At 43.7% G+C, this 15,774-nt stretch overlaps 1 protein-coding gene across 4 annotated transcripts in view; it reads right to left on the reverse strand.

Annotated features, from left to right (window-relative positions):
* Positions 1 to 3,275: 3,275 nt before the first annotated feature.
* Positions 3,276 to 15,774, reverse strand: part of GOLGB1 (golgin B1) — a 50,925-nt gene continuing 38,426 nt past the window's right edge. For 3 of the 4 annotated variants that reach the window (XM_085318106.1, XM_085318105.1, XM_085318108.1), the window contains 8 exons: positions 15,103 to 15,281; positions 13,706 to 13,871; positions 12,844 to 12,975; positions 9,233 to 9,391; positions 8,974 to 9,071; positions 8,178 to 8,312; positions 6,559 to 6,664; positions 3,276 to 5,307 (listed from right to left, as the gene is read on the reverse strand). In XM_085318106.1, coding sequence (XP_085174232.1) covers positions 5,173 to 5,307; positions 6,559 to 6,664; positions 8,178 to 8,312; positions 8,974 to 9,071; positions 9,233 to 9,391; positions 12,844 to 12,975; positions 13,706 to 13,871; positions 15,103 to 15,281 — 1,110 coding nt within the window. In that variant the 3' untranslated portion in view covers positions 3,276 to 5,172. Of the gene's footprint in view, positions 5,308 to 6,558; positions 6,665 to 8,177; positions 8,313 to 8,973; positions 9,072 to 9,232; positions 9,392 to 12,843; positions 12,976 to 13,705; positions 13,872 to 15,102; positions 15,282 to 15,774 lie in introns of those variants that run through there. The other variant, XM_085318109.1, reaches the window with a different exon arrangement.

The following is a 15,774-nucleotide window of genomic DNA, read 5'->3' on the forward strand; positions in this document are numbered from 1 at the left end:
CTTGCTGAAGTCAAGGCAGACAACATCCACTGCTCTCCCCTCATCTACCCAGCCAGTCATTCCATCAGAGAAGACTGTCAGGTTGGTTAAGCATGGTTTCCCCTTGGTGAATCCATGCTGACTTCTCCTGACCACCTTCTTTTCCTCCACATGCTTAGAGATGACATGTGGGATAAGCTGTTCCATCCCCTTTCCAGGGATGGAGGTGAGGCTGACCAGCCTGTAGTTCCCTGGGTTCTCCTTCTTGCCCTTTTTGAAGATCGCAGAGACACTGGTTTTCTTCCAGTCCTCAGGCACCTCTCCTGTTCTCCATGAACTTTCAAAAATGATAGCGAGTGCCCTAGTAATAATATCTGCCAGCTCCCTCAGCACCTGTGTGTGCATCCCATCAGGGCCCATGGATAAATGGGTATCAAGTTTGCCTAAATAGTCTTTAACCCAATCTTCCTCCACCAAGGGGAAGTCTTCCTTTCTCCAGACTCTCATCTCCAGGCTCTGTGATTCCTGAGGGCTGGTCTTAGCAGTAAAGCCTGGAGCAAAGGCGGCGTTCAGTAACACTGACTTCTCAGCATCCTTTGTCACCAGGGCACCCTGCTGCCTATTCAGCTCTTGAGCTTGGAGGAAGCGATGCTTGAATATTAACCAGCTCCCTTGGGCCCCGCTTCCTTCTAGGGCCCTAACCCACGGGATTCCTCCAAGTAGGCACCTGAACAGGCCAAAGTCTACTCTCCTGAAGTCCAGGGTTATGATCCTACTTATTGCCTTGCTTCTTGCACGCAGCATCCTGAACTCCACCATCTCATGGTCACTGCAGCCAAGGCTGCCCCCAACCTTCACATCTCCAACAAGTCCTTCTTTGTTTGGTAGTACAAGCTCCAGCAGCGCACCTCTCCTCATTGGCTCCTCCACCACCTGTGTTCAAAAAGTTATCATCAGTGCTCTGCAGGAGCCTCCTGGACTGTTTGTGCCCAGCTGTGTGGTCTTTCCAGCAGACACCAGGGTGGTTGAAGTCCCCCATGAGAACCAGGGCCTGTGATCGTGAGGCTACTTYCAGYCATCTGTAGAAGGCCTCATTGACTCCCTCTTCCTGATCARGTGGCCTGTAGCAAACACCCATAGTAGTGTCACTCACGTTAGCCTGCCCTTTAATCCTTACCTGTAAGCTCTCCACTTGCTCTTCATCCACCCCTCCGCAGAGCTTGATACATTCCGGTTGCGCTCTCACATGAAAAGCAACTCCACTGCCTCATCTTCCTGGCCTGCCTTTCCTAAAAAGCACATAGCCATCCAGGACAGCATTGCAGGCATGTGAGCTATCTCACCATGTCTCTGTAACTGCAATGAGATTGTGGCCCTGTGACTGCACACAGATCTCCAGTTCCTCCTGTCTATTCCCCATGCTGCACGCATTCGTACTCAGGCATTTCAGAGAGGTAATCAAGCATGCATGTTTCCCAGGAGGGGTGCAGGAGGACCTTCTATAGTCATGCCCCACACGCACTTCTTGGCTACATGCAACCACTGGAGGCATCCCAACTTGAGCTACATTTTGTTGGCTACCCTGTCTCTATAACTCTCCCCTTCTCTCATCCTTCCTCTTTACCAGGCTGGCCAATCTGTTGGCAGAGACAAGCGTGCCCTCCTTAGTGAGGTGGATCCCATCTCTCCCCACCAGTTGTCCATCTTCAAACAGGGTCTCACGGTCGTAGAAACCAAAACCTTGTTGCCAACATCAGTGGTGCAGCCAGTTGTTAATTTGGAAAATCCATCCACTCCTCCTCCCATCCTCCCCCCTCACTGGCAGGACTGAGGAGAAAAYGACCTGGGCTCCCAAACCCTTGACCACAATCCCCAGAGCTCAGTTTGATGGTTTCTAATTTGTACTTTGTATCATTAGCACCCACACGGAAGAGCAGCAGAGGGTAATAGTCTGACATGCAGACAAGCCTTGGTAGTATTACCATGACATCTTTTATTCGAGCCCCTGGCAGGCAGCAAACCTCTCTAGACAAGAGGTCAGGTTGGCAGATAGGTGCCGTCGTCCCCTGCAGCATGGAGTCACCCACAACAATCACTCACTGCTTCTTTCAGGTGTTCCCACAAGGCACAGGGTCTGTTGGCCCAGTTGCTTCCCTCGAAGCTATGTCCAGCTCCTCCTCAGCCTGGGGGGCACAATACCTGTTCCTCAATTGCAAGCCTTCAGGAGGAGTAAGAGCCTTTCTCCTCCCATCGGAAGCGGCCAGTTTCCAGCCTTCTTCTACAGTGTTGTGATGTACTGTTTCATTTGGCACAGAGCCCTCCACCAACTCCTCTGCTCTGGGGCACTGGGACTCCTGGAGCAGTACGGTCTCGGGGAACACCCTGTCCATCTCCTGCCCATTTTCACAGATGCCACACAGCCTACTGACTTCCTCCCATAACTCCTTTACGTGATGACACAACTCATCAACAGCAGCACACCTGCTGCAGGACTCAGCCCAGGCCCCACAGAGAGGCCCTGAGCACTCCTGTACAGTTGCATCTGCTGTCAGAGGGTCTGTCTGGGTTGAAGCTTCTGACACACCTGATGCAGTGACTCCAACAGCTACAGGCAAATGTGCTTTGTGGAGTGTCATGACCATGTCTGAGGAAGTGCACACTAGTAAGATTGGAAACTGAAGTTGCCTTCTTGCATCCAGCTGTGCAAACTGCTACACAAACTCCTGCTTCTGGTCACTGTTCACTGTGCTCTAGGCCTGGCTCTCATACAGGCCTGTCCCTAGTACTGACTCACAGGGTGCTTGACCCACTCTAATCAAGGGCCAACTGGATCAAAGGCCTCAACTCCCTCTACTCAGGGGCAACCAAGAGGGCTCATTAGGAGCAGCTACAGCCAGCTAGAGCTTCTCCCAGGAGAAGTTAAGGTCTCCCCAGCTAGCAATTAGCAGCAATTACCCTTTAGTTCCACAGGGGTGGAAACAAACTTGGCTTCCACTTCTTTCTCCTATTAAAAGCAGTGGGAACATCATCCACAGTCTAACAAGATCCTGTTTATTTAGCTTTGTTCTAATAGTGTTCTCCAGTCGCAACAGAGCTTTCTATTAAAAGGGATGAAGCTACCAGCTTTTGGCTACAGAGTGTTGAACAAAGACATTGTGTTTTAACTGTTCTCATCTAAGTTAGCTGTACTTTTCCAATTTGCTGTTGCTAACTCTTATGACTTTCCTGGGTTTCATTACACTAATGGGGTCCAGAATTTAGTTCATTCAGCCAAAATAGAATTACAAACAAAAAGAGGCTGTTTTCAGTTTTATTAGAATTGCTTTCGAAAGTAAAGTGCTATTTTCTTCTTTTGTCATTGCAGAAGCTGGAAAAGGCTGAGAGAGGTGAGATGGGAAAACAGGCCATCACTATGGCCCTCCAGATAATATGAAGGGAACAGATCTTCTCTAACCAGCACACCAGGAAGAACATGCTGAAATGAGTTACAGTCTTATTGCATACTCATGAAAGTATGATAGAACAGCACTACATCTTCAAGGGACCTCTGACATTTACACGATGACATTAAAAATCTTGCATCTGAAAAATAATCTTTATTATATACAGGAGCATGTACCCCAAGAACCTATATGCAAAGTATTTGGTCACGCAATTTTATGTAGTTGAGGAATACAAGACAGATACTCAAGGGCAGTGCACAAATGGATATGTAGTGCCAGTGTTCTGGACCTGCCAGAGAGCCAATTATTTTAGGCACAGTGATGAAAATCAATTCATCCTCAAATAGGCTTTGTTCAGTGACTAAAGAATTTTTGTTTACCAGCAATATCAAAAGAACCATCTCTTTCACCTGTGAAAAATGTGTGGCTACTTCAGCCAGAGGCAGATACAAGCCTTTTTGCAGGCGCTCAGAACAGAAGGCAGAACAACTTGACCACTGACTGGGAACTTGCCTGAACAAGCTTCTTTGCATTCAGCCTCTTCCTGTTGGAGGAAGGCACTGCCTCACTTCCAGGTCATTTTCAGGAATTCTTCAGAAAACATAGCTTTCCATTTATCATATAGGAACAGATCTATTTGCATCAGTTTGCTTTAGAGTCACAGAATTCCAATATGCAGCACTAGCTTTCCACAACAGGCTTTTCCTAAAGCAGAGATGCCAAAACAGGCCTCAGAACTCTGTTCCTGTTCCGAGCTTAGAGGGAACAGTTTATTTTAAGATGTCTGCCTTTGACTTGGGCCCACATGCCACATAATGTAACCCTTCAGCATAACCTATACATGTTTAACCTTGTGACAAGTAATCCGTGGACCAGTATGCAGCAGGAGCACAGCTCCTCTCATTTCAAGAGGTGTGCAAGCACCTTCTCTCTTCAGGGAGAGGTACAAAAATGTTATAAACAGCAAGTTAATCAACCTGAGGATAAAAAGTTTCTTGTTCCCTATTCCTTTTCAATAATTAAATTACTGACATTATTTTACAGGCTTATCAGAGTAGACGTGTTTTTAGATGAAATGCTCAGCAGGTCCAGACACAGTGATTTTGGCCCTTCTTTGATAGGAGGCACATCTGAGCAGGAAACATGATTCTGAAGTTTGATTCATATTCCTTAAAGACTCCACAACGTCTTTAAGACATGCATTTTAAACACTACTGAGGCACAGAGCAGATCTAAGGGCCAGAGGGGAGAAAAAAAAATTCCCTTTCTTATAACTACAGGGTTTTCCCAACCCAACTCACTGACTGAGTCTAAGAGAAGAAGGATCCTGAAGTTCCTAAAGGTTTTTGCAGCAACTCAAAAATATTTTACTTGTTCCTACCACAGTATAACACTCTAGAATGAGTGGTGCCAGCTCCAGGTAGAAGCTGCAGCAACAGATGCTTCCTTGGAGCTTGTAGCATGAGGACTGTGGCTCGTAAAATGCACCACTCAATGACTTAAACACCAAATGATATGGCAGATATCCTGGAAACAGAGTCCAAGCATCAGCACTGGCTGCTGCATATTTAAATGAGAGCAAGCAACCTGGATATAAGTTGCTGGGTTCAGCTGCCTCTTAAGGGCCAATTTGACTCGGTACAAGAAGGCAGTTGGGCAAAGTGGTGCTTACAGCTACCCTGCAGTTAGACATTGCAGGCCCAGGGATTACACAAAGGACTGCGGCTCAAAGGAAGGCTGCTGTTCCTGATCACAAGTGGCCTGTAAAGCATAAAAAGAGCAAGACATGAAGAGCAAGCAGATACATGGCCACTAGCAGAGGCAAGTGGGTTCGGGAACAGAAGAAAGATCGTATCAGGCGCCGCAGTCCAGGGATATGCCGAGTCTGGAAAAGTAAAAGAGAGACACCAGTTAGTGTCAGGAATGACCAACTCTCCATTTGCCTTCACCCAGAGCTCTCTAGGCCATGAACATAAATTTTGTCTGAACTAATGAGCATCAGCCTTCCAAAACCCATTCCACGGTCAGATTCTACCTCTATAACCAATCCTGAGTGAAACGTTCTCCACCTCCATAGAACTGAACCTGCTCTCTGAAGGTTAGCCATGAACCAGCACTCTCCAGTTCTGCTTGAGAAAGGCCAACAAGATGCAAAACATCTCCCCCTAACCTTTGCTCCCTACAAATTTCTGGCCCCTCCAAGTGACATACAAGCAAATGCATCAATGGCATTTTTCTGCTAGAGACTCAAGTTAACTCCAATTCATCCCATTGGGTCGGAAGATGAAAATGCTTAGTTGAGTTCCCTTCACCTTGTCAGCTGCAGAGATTTCAGATCCTGCTCAACAAGCCAGGTATGGTGATCTTACACCACAGGGCCCTCCTCAAGCTCTCTTCAAACAATGTAACATCAGTTGGCAAAGTTCCAGGACAAAGATAAAACAGTCTGTTCTACTAACAGTCCCCAGGAATGAACACAGGGCAGCATCCAGTTATGTCTGTTGCCATATTTCTGCTTATGCTGTTCTTCAGACTACCGCCCCCTTTCTTCTGGAGAAGGTAGAGGGCAAATTTCAGCAGGGCATCCTTCTTATCAAAACAGGACAAGTGGCTGTCATGCAGGCACTCAATACAGTGAAAAAGCAGCCTTCTACTTTGGCTTCCAGCCTAACTGACATAAAATTGAAAGATTATGAGTAAGGAAAGACTGAGATGGTTGCCAAACAAAGGGCTGGCTCTCCAGACACCACAGATGCTGGGGCCATTAACATGTATGCTTCTTATGTAAGAAATCATGTATCTGCACAGACTTCTGCTTATCTGCTCACCACTAAGGCCTTGCTCCCACAAGGCACCTGAGACGATATCTCCAGCGCAGGCAATGCTGATCTATGTTTTAATGGCCTTTGAAATACACTCCACTTGTAAAGACTGTAGTAAAGCTGCACTTGGAAGAGTAAGCAACTTCTGGTATGGAAAGCAGAGCAAGCCAGGGGCAGAAAACCACAGAAACCCACAGAGATCTAGATATGCCTGAAGTAGGATTCAGCCTGCTACAGGTTCACAGTTTTCAGTTCACATTTTCCTGTAACAGCCAGGACTCGCATCACTGGCAGTTGTGAATGAGAATTCTTACTTTGTTTGAAGTATTATCCATGGAGTCAATCAGCAAGGAACGCTCATGATCTGGAGTCATATTAATGCTAGCACTTAAGGAAGATGTCCACTCACTTGACTCTAGTCTGCAGCAAAAAGCATGATTAAATCAGTTTCAGTTTGTTATAATGCCCCACACAAACACTGTAGACAACCTTATGAAAGGAGATACTTTTTCAAAAAGCGGGTAACCACTGCAAACCGGCAGTGGCCTCACTTGACAAAAACAGGTTTTATTTGTACAACTGTAGTGCCTCCTGAGCTCAGGCTGAGCAGAATAACTGGGTGATCCAAGCAGCAATAATCCACTTTCCTGTCCTCAAATACTGTTTCAAAATTAAATTATTCCCGAATTATCTGGAAGCTGCTGAAACCATAACAGAGTAGGCATATTGTGCTCTCTGAAAAATACAGTTGCAGTGCTGGCCACTTCCCATGCCTGCTAGTCAGACAGAAAAACAAAACCTCCATATTGCATGATGTGGAGATTTCCATTCTTTTCCAGTAGCAGGGAAAATTCAGCTGCTGGCCGTGGAGTCTTCTCTTACCTAATTTATATCCTGTCCCTTCAAAACTCTTGATATTTTTGTACAGTTTTTTCTTTTGTCTTTCAGACAGGTCTGTATGTTCTATACAGGTGCTTCCATGTGAAATTTCACAGCTTGTGACTTGAAAAAAGCCAGAAGAGCTAATAATAATCTCTCTACTTTAAATTCTGTGAAATTATTCTGGAAGCCAGCTCTGGCACCCGTGGTAATGGTTCTTGCAAGCTATTTCCCAGTGCCAGATCTTCAAGATTGGTAAGGTACTATTAAAGCATAAGATGCATAGGCAGCACTGTCAAATCTAGCAAAGCGGCCCAGTTGTAGGAGGCCTCTATAAAACTTTAAAACTCTATAAACTTTAATGCTAGAAGGGGATAATGCTGAGTTGTGTAGCAACTACCAAACTTCATCTAGAATTCTTGCATCTGGCCTACATTTTTCTGCTCAATAAGCACAGGCGTCAAGAAGAAAGCCACTGTTCTGATGAAAAAAGACTACAGCAGTGGTATTTATCTTAACTACCGAGAGATGCACAGAGAAGTGCCTACAAGTTAGGTGGCAAAAACAGTTTTATAGTCAATGAGGAGAAATAGGCATTCTACCATGTGACTCGCCTCATCCTAATGCCTAGTCAAAGTAAGCCTCTCTTTCCCTACTGGTTATATATATAAGGGCGCTTATATATATATATAAGGGCGCTTGTCAACTAACCTGAGATACACAGGTGCTTACTGAGGAGACAAATGCCTGGGAAGCATCCGAGAACTCCTCTTTTCCCTTCATCCAATTCCCAGGCTACACACCATACTTTATAGCAGTTAATTTTCCTCACTGAAAAAGCTGGCAACTTATTTCTAGTCAGAATTTCTCTCTCGAGTTTTTGTTCAATTATCTCATTCCATCTCATTGTCTAGAAAATTAAAGATAGACATGCCATAGTTGTTTCTACACCCACAGTGGCATTGGGCATAAGGATGCATGAAGTGCAGAGAAAAAACAACTAGGATCATCATGTTTTTATTGTAATACTGCCCATTTGCTCAAGTTCCCTCACCTCCTGATCTGATCCTGTGCTGCTGAGAGCGCCTCTTCCACAGCAAGACGCCGATTCTGTTCTTCTTCCAGCTGCTCTTCTAAATACCTCAGATCCTGCTTTGTGCTGCTATGCAAATGTTCTGTTTCAGACAACCTACCAAAAAGTAAACAAGTATATGCTAAAAAGGGCTCATTCCTGGACTATTGCTTCTCTTGTATTCACCGATATAGTATGTGAACAGATTCCAACTTCCTTCTACCTCACACAGAAGACAGTTATTTTCTTTAAATTTTAAATTTTCTTTATATTTTCTTTAAATATTTATATTATTCAGAAAACCAGAGTGAAGAGATGAGTCTCCTGAAGTTTCCCTGTCACATCAAGAAGGACTCCTTGCCTTTGTTACCCATGCCCCCTTTCAGAAAACTGTTTCCAAAGAGTACAAGAAACTGTCTGCTAGGTCTCAATTCCAGATACACCCTAGGCTTAGGGCACCAAGAGCCCTGAGACCATGACCATCAATATACTTCAGTGGTTACTGGGGATCCAGCCCACTAAAACAAACATACTAGTCTGACTGGTGACAGTCAACCATAACTGCTCCTGCATGTTGTTTCTTTACTGTTTGAAGCTGTTTGCAAGAAGTTACTTAACTATAGCTATCAAGCACATCTGACAGTTTCTCAACTTTTATGAGATCCTACCATGAAACTGAGTTCCTCCAACCTCCAAAATCAGAACCAGGCTTTCCCCAGCATCTCAGCTCAAGGCCTTCCATCAGGACTCATACCTCCCAACCCTATTACCCCTTTACCTCAGCTGCAGCTCCTGTAGTTCTGGTGTGTAATCCCCTCTCTGAGACTCATTCTTTTCTTGGGGTGCTCCTGGGGCAGCATCTGTTGCAAACAATTCCTTAAAATAAAAAATAATAATGAAAAAAAACCACACATGCATGAATGTGTGGCAGAAGGGTACTGAATGAACAAGGCAGAAGCTAGCAACAATGCTGCACAGTTAGTGGGACCATATGCAGTAAGCTTTACTGTCACTTGCACCCAGAGGAAGACCTTTACCATGCCCTTGTCTGGAGGCTGTAGCTCCTGAAGCTGCCTCTCAAGCACCAAGCAGCGGTTCAGAATCTCTTTGTACTGCTGATGGCTCTCACTGATGTTCCGGCTACTCCCTCGCAGCTGTAGGGAGAGGGCATTTTTCTCCTCAAAGACCTGAGACAGCTGAGAAGAGAACAAAACTGCTAAGTAAATGTCTCAGGCATTCTTCTGAAAATAAAGCTGTCTTTTGTGTAACTGCATCTAAGAATTGTACTGAGAACACAAACTGCCATGCTGTACATTTTTAAGATCCAAACATCAGTGATAGTTTCCAACAGCAGCTCATGGCCATGATTTCAGAACAAGGGCCATGAAAAGTCAACATGGCATATGGGATAACATGCTTCCAAAACAAGGTTTCAAGCGTTGAGATTGACCTGAGTCTTCCAAAAACATCATTAATAAATTATGATTTTATATTCTTGTTGTCTATTTGACTGCAAATCTGAGAAGCTTGCTAAATTTTCAGCCTTGTGTTTCTCTGTAGGAATCAGACCACTTGTGATACTGTGCCGAAATATAGCAGCTTTTTAAAGACAGTAGAGAGCACTAAAGATCATAAATGTGCTTTCTGAAGGAGGAACTTCCTTCAGTAGTCTAGAAGGCAAGAAAATTTTCTTCACAATCTTTCTCTCTGATCTCCCTACTGCCAATAAAAATGCCAGCGGAAGGAGAGAATTTGTCTGGCAGTGGTATTTAGCAAGGGAAAAGTGAAACTGTTGATAGCAAGATCAGAGAAAGGATTAAGAGAGCTAAAAACCAGACTTTTCCATGACAGAAGAAGTCGGACAGACATCGTCAGAACTCCACTACCATCAGGATGATCATTTTAGCTAGAACACAGTGGCAAAAAGCTGTTGTTTCATACACTATTGGTACTGATCCTGCTGACTGATCTATGTAATCCAAACAGGAATTAAGTAGTGTTAAGAAAACAGTAAATACTTCCCTACTCCACAAACAGCAAAATTCTGCCAAGTAAAGCTCTCAAGAGAAATCTAAAAGCCAGAAATATTTTCATATTTCAAATTTTAAAAAGTCTGGAAATCACATTTCTTTTACAGCTAAGGAAAAGATTGAATAAGGCACAACCACGCCATTAAAAGAGGTTATCTGAAATTTGCTACAGAAACTGGGAGATACAATCTCTTGCTTCATCATAATGATCACTATTATGATTCATTGATGATGGAGCTACTGGAAAGAGTCCAGAGTAGGGCTACGAGGATGATCAGAGGACTGGAGCATCCGCCCTCCGAGGAACAACTGCGAGAGCTGGGCCTCTTCAGCCTAGGGAAGAAAAGACTGAGGGGGGATCTGATCAATGTCTGTAAGTACCTGAAGGGAGGGAATCAAGGGGATGGGGACAAACTCTTCAGTTGTCCCCTGTGACAGGACAAGAGGCAGAGGGCAAAAACTGAAGCACAGAAAGTTCCGCCTGACTGTGAGGGGGAATTTTTTCACTGTGAGAGTGACAGAGCACTGGGGGTTGGACAAGATCTCCAGAGGTCCCTTCCAACCTTACCAATTCCGTGATTCTATGATTATAATGATCATAATCCATACAAACAAGGAGTAGGATTTGCAAACGTAGATGGCAACAATAATACTGGAATTTCCTAAATAGCACTTGAATAAAATATCTTTAGAATGCTAACTAGTATACCAAGGTTTACAAGATTTATTTTAATGAATGCTCCTTAAAAGGCAATCGAGAATAGTCAACACTGATTTATCAAGGGCAGACCATGCTTGAACAAGCTTACTGTGTCCTACAACAAAATGTGTGACTATATGAAAAAGGGGAGAGAAGTGAATGTAATATATTTTGCTTTAGCAGGGCTTTTAGCACCATCTCCCAGGGTATTCACATTAGGAAACTGAGGAACTAGAAACTGGACAAATGGATCTTCGAGAGCGCTGGACAGGCTGGAGAGTTGGGCGGAGAGGAAACTCCTGAGGTTCAACAAGGGCAAGTGCAGAGTCCTGCACTTAGGGAGGAATAACCCTGTGCACCAGTACAGGCTGAAGGCTGACCTGCCGGAAAGCAGTTCTGCAGAGAAGGACCTGGGAGCGCTGGTGGATGACAAGCTGACCGTGAGCCAGCAATGTGCCCTTGTGGCCAGGAAGGCCAATGGTCTCCTAGGGTGCATTAGGAAGAGTGTTGCCAGCAGTCAAGGGAGGTGATCCTGCCCCTCTACTCAGCCCTGATGAGGCCTCATCGAGTACTGCATCCAATTCAGGGCTCATGTCTCTACAAGAGACATGAACTACTGGAGAGAGTCCAGCGCAGGGCTACAAAGACAATCAGAGGAACAGAGCATCTCTCTTATGAGTAAAGGCTGAGAGAGCTGGGCCTGTTTAGTCTGGAGAAGAGAAGACAGATGGGATCTTATCAATGTCTACAAATACCTTAAGGAGGGGGTGTCAAGGGGATGGGGCCAAAGTCTTTTCAGTAGTGTCATGTGACAGGACAAGAAGCAACGGGCACAAACTGAAACTCACAAGTTCCACCTGAACATAACAAAAATTCTTTACTGTGAGAGGGACAGAGCACTGGAACAGGTTGCCCAGAGAGGTTATGGAGTCCTTCTCTGGAGATATTCAAAACCTGCCTGGACATGATCCTGTCTAACATGCTCTAGGTGACCCTGCTTGAGCATGGGGGTTGGACTATATGATCTCCAGAGGTCCCTTCCAACCTCAACCATTCTGTGAGTCTGTGAAAGTGCTGCACCTGAGGCAGAGCCCACACACAGAGCTTCCCACTACAAAATGGTAAGAGACTGACCAAGTAACAGCAATCCTGAAAAGAGTCTGGAAATTACAGAGGCAGCCCGGCTGAATACAAACCAAGAGTGAATAAGGCAAATGGTATACTAGGCTACATTAGGAGAAACAAGACCAGCAGACTGAGAAAAGTTATTATCCTCTCTACCTGGCACCAGTAAGACTGTAGCTGGAATACTGTGACCAGTTTGGGGCTCCCCAGCTTGAAAGAGATGAAAAAAATAGGAAAGAATCCAGGAAAGGGCTACCAGGATAGTCAAGGGATTACAGCACATAGCTGAGAGAGCTAGGCTTGTTTAGTCCAGTAAAAAGGAAGCTAAAGGGCAATCTTACAGCAGCCTACCATTACCTGAAAGGGAGTCAGGAAGTAAACAAAGCCAAACTCTTTTTGGTAGTTGTAGACAATATATCAAGGGGCAAATAGCCACTGACTGTGGCTGGAAGAGTCAGGCTGGACATTCAAAAAAGCCTTTTCATTAGGAGTGGAGAGCAGCAATGGTCAGGGACCCAGCGAGGTTCAGGAATCTCTGCTATTGGAACCTTTCACCACTCCGGTTTTGTGGCTGACCAGATCTAGTGTTGTTGACAGTGCTCCTTCAAGCAAGTCATGCTAGATGATCTTTAGAAGTCTCTAACAACCCATATTTCCAATTCTATGATAGTTCACTAAATGTCCACAAGACCAGAAAGATCTGGTCAGGCTCCCTGAGCCCTATTCAAGCTTATCCTCTTCCCCATGTTGCTCAGCCCAGACTCCACAAGAAAGTAGAAGACATAATCTGTACCTTGCTGTTTAACTGCTGAATCCTCAGCTCTTTTTGGTGCAGTTCTTTCAGGGTATCACTTAGCTGGGTCTGAAGAAGTTTTGTTTCTGCATCTAAGCTTGAAAAGTCACCTCTCAGAACTTCTGAAGAAATCTACCAGGGTAAGAACAACAACAGCAACAACAACAACAAAAAAAAAGAAGTAGTATCACATACAACAATCCACCTCAACATTAATCCTTTCTTTAGCTCAAAGCCCTACATTATTCCTAGGCCTGGAACTTGACCTGCCCAAACAAAACATCAAACAGAGTAAAACAGAAATATCCCAAAAGGCAGCTGAAAAGCCAAATTAGGAAAAATCACTCAATTTAAACATACCATTGGTCCTTCTCAAAACCTGTACAATACATGAGGAAAAACAGCAAGTACAAACAGCAATAAAAACCTTAACAACAGACTTTTAATGTCACATTCTATTTTTTTAAAGGAGAACTAAAACAGAAGAGAAGATTTTTAGATTCCAAAACAATGCAAGAGGCAATTCTAAAACAGCCAGATTGAAAGACTTGAGAAAGTTCACAATGGTTGGATGGAACTAAAATGCCTGGCAAGCCCAGTCCCTTTTACTCTCTCTTGGAAAGTTAAGAACTATGATCTAAGGGAAGAGGGTATTAAGGGTATACCAGGATCCTCTACAGGTTTTCAATAATCCAAGCTGCTTTGTTGGTTTACCTCTTGAAAGCCAGACAACAAAATCTGATACTGGAGTTTTTAAGATGTTTGACCTGCTAGATCTGAAGACAGGCAACACACACTAATTTGGTTGAATTTCAAGCCTCAGATTTCCATGCTATGCAGAAGCTGCTCTGTTTCCACCTACCTTCTTCTGGTACTGCTCCTCTACAATTTGAGATTTGCTGAGGGGCAGCTTCATTTCTTGCATGATCATTTGTAAATGGCTCAGCTGCTGGTCTTTGTCTGCTATGACCATCAGGTACTGCTCCTTTATGCTGCTTTTCTGCTTTTCCCAGGTTGTCTTCTCTTGTCTGCAAAGCACCACGCAAAGGAAATTACCAGGAATTTACAAGTAACACTTATGATGCTCAAGCATCCAGCTCAGAATGAGACATGGAAAATCCTCACTATTTCCCATCATTACCTTGCACCAGGTAAGTGGGCTTCATGGTAATAAAGCTTCTTAAGTGCAGGTAGCTTAAGAGCAAGTTTAAGGAAGTATTTTTTTTTATTTGGCTTAACACTGCAAATTGTTCAGTCCTCATATGTTTGATAATCCTGAACCATTTTACGTTCTTGCTGTACATCGAGTTTTGGTTACATTGTGGACAACGCAACATTTTCACAAGTATAACACCATCTCAGTCATACACACCAAAGCTGTAGCACTGATCTCAATATGTAAATACAAGTCCTTCACTTCACTTGCACTGTAGATGTCCAAGAAATAAGTCTCCTTTTTTTTTTTTTTAATCAGGAGATAAATAAAACTTGCAAGCTACTTAAAGTTTTACATGATCTATTTAGAACAAAGATCAGATTTTGGGGGCAGGGAGGAGGGGAGAAAGGGCCTAACAAGTGTTTATATCTTTGTCCAAAGATAAACCACATGTCATTTCCACAAAGAAAAGCCCCTCTCACTCCAGGTTCCATCATACTTCGGTGGCTCTCTGAAGTAATCTCAGATGACTGCGACATTTTTTTTTTAAAAAAAAAAAACATTGTAGCATTTTGGCTAATTTCAGTCCAGCAGAGCATGACAATTTACTAGACTAAAATTACAGACGGTTTTTATGGAAGACTAAGTAAAACAAAGTGTTATAGTCATCTGAAGAGAGTATTTTCTATACAATGAGATCAGTCAGATAATCAAGGGTCTTCTCTCAATCATTGGCTTGGAGGGGAGAGTTCCATAATTATATAAATAAGCTCCAATACAAGAAACTGCCTAACTTTCTTCTGAAAGAGAGGACATTGGCCACCACTGGAGGAAGGAAATAAAAATCAGAAGTCCAATTCACATAGCCATTTTCCTCCAATGTGTCGTTTCACAAATCTTTACCCAAAGCCTGAGGCAAAAGGACAAACAAGGAAAATGCAGTGGAAAAACCCACTCCTGAACAGGTTAAACAATTTAGGGACAGCAGACAATTCAGGGTATTCAATACTTTGTCACCTATGCACAATGACACTTTGCATTATTAAAGGGAAAAAAAAAGGCATATTTGCATCTCTGAGGCAGTAAAGAAAGGCAATTCTCACCTAAGCTGTTGGAGCTCCTGCTGGTAGAAAATACTTTCTTGCTTTAGCTGTTCTTGGAGATGGTGCTGTTTATCTACCTCTTGCTGATATTCCTGCAGTTGAGCTTTTAAATGAGAATTTTCAGCTGTTTCCACGCCAACTTGTATGTATTGCTGCTGTAGATTCTTGAGCTCTCTCTCCTTTAATTAAAGGGAAGTATCAGTGTGTGACAAACACTGAGCAAGCAGCTAGGTTTATTATTTATAAGTATTTAAAAACATTTCTCACTATGACATCTGGAGAAAAAAGTAGTCACATTCAGATGACAGAGGATTTAGAAACTGACATCAGTGACTACAGCAGTCTACCAAAAGCCGCTTTAAAAAGACTACCTCTGAAAATGCTATTGCGAATGAGAGAGCAGGAGAGTTTTGGAGCATTTCATTAATTTGATGTACATTAGCAGAAAGACCCTGGACTAGAATATTAATTCCCACATTCAGAGGGAATGATAAAGTGAGAGAGAATGAGCTGAATAAGAACAACTCCTGAAGCTGGTACTTAGTGCTCCAAGAATTGAAAGTAAAATCATGGAATTGAGAATCTAAAAAACATTTTGATTGTCTACACAGACCAGAATTAGAAATACGTTGCTATTCCACACGCACCACTGCCATCAGTTACTGAAGAGTA

This window comes from Rhea americana, unplaced genomic scaffold (genome assembly GCF_003343005.1).
Source record: "Rhea americana isolate MKP2758 unplaced genomic scaffold, rheAme1 scaffold_519, whole genome shotgun sequence".
NCBI classification, from domain to species: Eukaryota; Metazoa; Chordata; class Aves; order Rheiformes; family Rheidae; genus Rhea; species Rhea americana.